We start from the raw sequence: 6,554 nt of genomic DNA, 5'->3' as shown, positions 1-6,554 counted from the left end.
TAACCTAATTAGAAATTTAAAACAATTAGTATGATGGCCACATTCTTGAATTAATTCAGCTTTCTTATTTAAAGGCCTTCCCTTTTGACTGACGGGGGATGAGAAGGTCTGTCTTTCCCAACTCTTCAAGTACCTGAATGTCTGGACTTTTCTTACTCTCTTTTATTTCCACTGGAAATCTTCCCATTTCTCATCTGGGTTCACTTCTTTCTTAAAATATCCTGTCAAATGCAACTAATAAAATTGTTATCCAAACTCTTCTAATAGAGATAAAACTTCACTATATTATTTTTCTTCCAAGTATTGTAGGCAAGTTTACCAAATCTTTCACCACAGCAAATGTGGATTATCTCACATAGCTTTACCACCTGTAACCTAGGCCAATGCAATATAGTTTAATTTAGTTCAGTTTTGTTTCTTTTTATGGCAGCATTCCACTTTCTGGACTAATCCTGTACCAAATGAGATATTCCCTAATTGTATTAAGTTAAAACAAAAATGGTTATTTCTACCTCATGCTACATGTCCATCTAAATAAACAGGGAGGCTCTGTTTACAGTCCCTCAGGAACCCAGCCTGATGCAGCAATCACATCACCATGTCAGAGAGAAATGAAAGTTCTAAAGAGTCTCATATCAACACGTAAATGATCCAAACTGAAGTAACTTTCACTTGTAACTTGCTGGCTAGGTAACAGTCATATTACTGCACACTGGAAATATTTAGTGAATGGCGCAAATGAAAGTCACATTAGGTGAAAAACGCTAAATTTGTTTGAAGAGTCAAAATAAAATCTAGATAATTAAACTTTTAACTCTAGGAGTTCATGCTGGAACAAGAAGCTTTCCATAAGCATCATGGGAAGACAATTAAAGTTAGGTACTGGTATTTGGCTACTTAAAAACTGAATACTCTTCAATCTAATACTGCACTTAGAATTCTAGTACAGGTAATAATATAGACCAACATTTATGAACTGAGAGCTTCCCTACAGTATTTATAATAGTGAAAATAAAAGAAGTGTAAAATTATGGCACACTTATATAAAAATATAGAGCAGCTGCTAGCAAACTTTTTCCTAAAGTGACAGATTTAAGCTTTAATTTTGTGAGCCAAAAGGTCTCTGTCATGTAAAATTGTGCTATTGTAGTGCAAAAGCTACAACGGACAACATATAAACAAATGATATGGATATTTTTAAATACAATTTTGTTTATAAAAACAGTTGGCCAACCATGGGTCATAGTCTGCTAGCCCCTAATACAGAACAATCAAAGTCATGTTTTTAAGGCAGTGGATGAAGACCTGAAATATTTAAAAAATGTAAAACTCTATTTTAAATTCTCCAAAATTATCCACAAATGGCAAGTTTTACTTCAATATTTAAAGGGTTTCAATCATTTTTAAAAAGAGTTTGGATTGGGTGAGTGATGCAGTCAATTTTCTGTTCTGGTTTTTGAAAAGCTGAATGACCCCAGATGTACCTGAGGTATTTTCTAGACACCAAAATCCAAGGTAACTTCTATGATCAGCAGTTGTTCAGGCCATTAACATCTACAGCTATGGTTTCATTTACAGCTTAGCTCAATAATCATGATGACACACTGTGTCATCAAATAAGACTAAATTATGCCTAGTATATTCTTTTAAATAATGAAAGCAGTTTTATAATACTTTTAACAAGCAATTAAAAGTTACCTTTACCTAACTGTAAAAGTGATTTCTCACGCTAGCTCATTCCTCTATGATGTTACACTTGTTGCTAAAGATGTGTTTAATTCCTTACAAGGCGATTCCAGTGAAGTATTGTTTAATGTATAGCTTTTGAGGTGAAAATTAAACATTGCCATCACTTTTAAAAATCTAATACTAGTTTTTGTCTACATGGTTCTGGAGATGTGTCTCATTTGAAAAAATAGTTTAAAAATAATTTTCTCTCTTTTAATACTTATAAATAGGAAAGTTAAATGTTTCATTTCTTAACTGAAAAAGCAAGTCTATTGTTAAGGTAATCTAGTAAAAATGAAATATATGCAATCCTTTAGGGTCTACTTACATACAGAGGTCCTATTTCATTGAAGTCAGTACAAGTGAGTGGTTGGGGAGTAATAATTTTGATGGAACAAAAATGATGTCAATGATGAAGTAAAAAAAATGACATTACAGAAGCCCATAAAAATTTAATGATGTTAAAACTTTTATAATTACTTTATAAAGTGTATCTTTAGGGGCGCCTTGGTGGCTAAGTTGGTTAAATGTCCAACTTTGGCTCAGCTCATGATCTCATGTTTCATGAGTTTGAGTCCTGCATCAGGCTCAGTGCTGACAGCTCAGAGCTTGGAAACTGCTTCGGATTCTGTGTCTCCCTCTCTCTCTGTTCTTCCCATACTCGTACTGTCTCCCTCTGTCTCTCAAAAAATGAATAAATGTTAAAAAAATTTTAAAAAATAAAGAATATCTTTAAATTACCTATCTTTCCTATTAATAATATATTCACTCTCTCTTCCTCCTGAGGTAAAATGCCTCAATTCCTATTGATAGAAGAGATCACTAGGTCCTTTTCTTTAGGTTAAGAAGTTCCCTATCCCAAATGCATATGATCACTGTAAGAATAATAAATAAAACTATAATTACTACCATCAATGGGAGAGTTCTTTGCAAAAAGGTAATTTATTTTAAAACCGGACATTCAATATAAATGCTGGGAACAATTGATGTGGTAGGAAGTTCTAATTTCAGAATCAGATCAAATTTCATTCAAATCTTAGCTTTGTACCCTTAGGAAAATAATTGCCTAGATATTTGGTTTCCTCATCTTTTTACTTACAGCTAAAATAATGGGACTTGTATATTATCCGTTCCTTTTTAAAATGTTAAGAATAGTTTTTTTTTTAAATGTTTTATTTATTTCTAGGAGAGATAGAGAAAGACAGCGTGAGCAGGGGAGGGTCGGAGAGAGAGGGAGACACAGACTGAAACAGGCTCCAGGCTCTGAGCTGGCAGTCAGCACAGAGCCCGACGCGGGGCTCGAACCCACGAACTGCGAGATCATGACCTACGCGAAAGTCAGACGCTTAACCGACTAAGCCACCCAGGCGCCCCTGTTAAGAATAGTTCTTAAAAAATTCATGGATGAAAAAAATTCCAATTTCCTCCCTATTGAAGAGATGCAAAGGGAAAGAAAGAATACAAATAGATATGGCATTCAGATTTTCCATGTAAATTAAAAGTATACGCACAAGATGAATATAATGCTTCTTAGTGTCACTGAACTGCACTGAAAGTCAATCATAAGTTTATTGTTAGGGAACAGGGAACTACCATACACCAAGGCACCTTGGTAGGTAGTTCTTAGGCAAACAGTCACTAGAGTGCATCACTGGCTTTCACTGATATTAAGTCAGTCTAAGCACTCTAAAGCAGGCAAAGGCAAACCACAATCCAAGGGCCAAACATTCTTGTTTTGTAAACAAAGTTTTATTGGAACACAAACAGGCTATTATATACATTACATCTATAGCTGCTTCAAGCTACAAGGAAAAGTTGAGAATAACTGTGACCACATGGCCCATAATTATTTACTATCTGGCCCTACACAGAAGAAGTTTGCGGTCCACTGTTCTAAAGCACTGGTACTGAAAGGTTTGGTCTGTGCACCTGAACTGTTTGTTCCTCTCAATGGAAATGAGAAAAGGAGATGGTAAGAGAACATAAACCAGTTATGTTACCAAATACAATGCTTATTTCAACTACACTTTTGTTTTCATTGTCAGACTTTCTCTTAGAGTTTGGTACAGTTTCGTCTTCTCCTAACGGATAGGCATAAACAGTTCACTGATTAGCTACTATGAAGGTATCTACTCCACCATTACTCTAAAGGTATAAAGCCACAGGAACTACCTAAAGCTCAAAGGGATTAAAAAGTGTCATTTAGGGACTTATTTTGGCACAGTGATCTAGGGTTTTGTACATTAGGTGATCTGCCAGGCAACTAACCAAATAAGAATTAGAAAATAGCCTTTACATAGACTTTCTTCTACTCCTTGCACTTCTAAGGTTTAAATTAGTCCAAAAATCTTGTCTGCTACAGTTTTATGTTTCAACAAGGTGAAGGGTAACAGCTAAGAAGTCCCTCTCTCCCTATCTTTGCTTGGTGGCAAGAAAGATGAAAATATTTGACCCCCTCAAAAAAATTTTTCAAGAAAGTAAACCAATAATATATTTTGCCTGTTTAGGCTCTTTACTTTGTTGGGCAGATAGAAAACTAGAATAGTAAATTATATTGCTCTTGAAATAAAAGAATTTTTAAAGCAGATATATTTTCTATAAATATTAACAGTATTTTCCCCTGTACTTTAAGGCCTAATTTAAAATAAATCATGCATCAAGTAAAGAATGCAGAATGAAATCCTACCACTAAATTCAACATGAAATTTCCTTGAAAAAGTATATAATTTCTAAAGGCGCCAAAGGTAATCCAACTCAAGCAGGTTTCTGAAAAATAAAATTATTCAGGGACAGATTTTTATTGCAAATATTTACTCAAAAACTACTATATACAGCAGAATTTTAAGAGCTGTTTAAAACATTTAACATTCAATAAAACAAAATTTAAGAACTCAAAGCACATTTTAAGAAGTAAAAATGTAGCATTTTAAATAAAATTTTTAAGTACTTTAAAGCAAACTACTGTTATTCATATTATTTATTTCTATACCTATTATTATCTATGATAAAAAACAATTGAAAAAACAATTTAGCAGCCATTTTATGGATAAAATAGGATATGGATAAATTAGGCTAACTGTCCCAAACCAAATTTTTACATCACTGCTTTAGGTCCCATTTGAAGTTTCTATTTTACAATTAAAGAAAAAGTCACTTAAACATGGCATGAACCAGAACATGTTTTCAGTTTACTGCTTTACAATATCTACACTATACCATACTTTGGTTTGGTTTCCAGACCATTTTTATGGGTCTATTTCTAAAGATCATTAAAACAATTTTAAAAGCATAATAGCTACAGGAGTTTCAATAATGGGTTTCTATTTTATACAACATCAAGGGATTTTTGCACAGCTTACATACTGACAAAAAGCACAAATATAAATTTACATATTAATAATTTCACTTTCACTGAAAGTTTAATTAAGATAAGCTTACAGCCTTGCAGGCTAACACTTGTATGGAGGTACACAGATTCAAATATTCTGTTTACATGCTTGTGACAGTCTGGAATGTTATATTAAATCCAAAATTAACTTTATATTCATCCAAATTCTCATTAGATCAATTAATTTAGCACTCTAAGCATGCCCCATTTACCAGCATTATACTCGACATGAAGCCTTCATTAACACTGCCTATCAGCCATTACTTTAAATCAATTATTCCCAAAAGGTACTTGGTTTCCAAATTTCTTCCTTTAAGTTAACTGAAAAGGATCTATAGGTAATAAGAACTTTTAGCTTAAGACTGATGGAAGTTTCAAAAGCTTTATTATTATAATTAATATTCTAAAAATCAATTCATACTGGCCACCAAGTTCTCTTCACAAACTGTTAAATGAGACAGTTTTCCATTGTGAACTAGCTTTCATTAAAATCCATAATAGTTTTAAAGGCTTTTTGGAAATCCATACAAATCATGCTATTATGGGTGAATCGATTTCTTTAATAACATGGATTGAACATACAGGTCAAGTGTATATGAATGACTTCCCTCACATTTTCCTATTTCTGACCTCTGTAGAACAGCACCACTGAGCTCACCTGATAGCACTGTTCCAAATATTTTTACCGTTGGTACACTAAACTTAGAATGACTAATAAATTTCAACTTCTTTCTTTTTCATCTGCCAGGTCTACTGTTGTCTCTGTTGCGCTAGGGCTATTTTCTCCAGGAACACTGTCAGTTTGATCAGACACTACTTCATCAGTCATGGCTGAAGGATCACCATTACCTTTCTGAAGAATCTCTGTGGCTTCATACTCAAGTACCTTTGATGGAGTCAAAGGTTCTAAGTGAATACTGCCTTGCTCACTAACATCAGAACTAACAGATTCAGGTTCATCTCTTTTTCTCAAAAACTGATCAATGCTAACATCACCGGATGTTAACCGCAAATTCTTAATATTCTTTGAAGAAAACCTAGCTTGACTGGAGTTGGAATCTTCATTCTGATCACATGAAATTATGTTTCCTGAACTTTGGCACGTCTTCAACTCCATTTTCTGATAAATGTGCTGTATTTGCTTTTCCTTTTCTACTTTATCTGTGTCAATATTTGAATCATGACTGAAGACATTCTTTAACCCAGTTTTCTGGTCTTCAAGACAGGTATCATTTTCCTTATTTGACACTGTTATGCTTTCTTCATTTTCTGTTGCTAATGAGCCTTGAAATGAATTTGTATCACATCCACTTTTTTCTTCCTCTGAAGAAGCTTTATCTTGTTTACTGAAAAAATAAAGCCATTTATTATCTATTCCTTTATAACACATTGTATTTGAACACTATCAAAATAAAGACATGCTCTTAAAAAAAAAAAA

At 33.4% G+C, this 6,554-nt stretch overlaps 1 protein-coding gene across 4 annotated transcripts in view; it reads right to left on the bottom strand.

The window, feature by feature from the left end:
- Window positions 1-3,498: 3,498 nt before the first annotated feature.
- ZNF280D (zinc finger protein 280D) overlaps window positions 3,499-6,554 on the bottom strand; it is a 135,045-nt gene continuing 131,989 nt past the window's right edge. For all 4 annotated transcript variants that reach the window (XM_077748128.1, XM_077748116.1, XM_077748122.1 and 1 more), the window contains one exon: window positions 3,499-6,462. In XM_077748128.1, coding sequence (XP_077604254.1) covers window positions 5,838-6,462 — 625 coding nt within the window. In that variant the 3' untranslated portion in view covers window positions 3,499-5,837. The remainder of the gene's footprint in view (window positions 6,463-6,554) is intronic.

Source organism: Crocuta crocuta, unplaced genomic scaffold, assembly GCF_008692635.1.
Source record: "Crocuta crocuta isolate KB4526 unplaced genomic scaffold, BGI_CrCroc_1.0 scaffold130, whole genome shotgun sequence".
Taxonomy (NCBI): Eukaryota; Metazoa; Chordata; class Mammalia; order Carnivora; family Hyaenidae; genus Crocuta; species Crocuta crocuta.
This window is presented reverse-complemented; position numbering and strand designations above follow the sequence as displayed.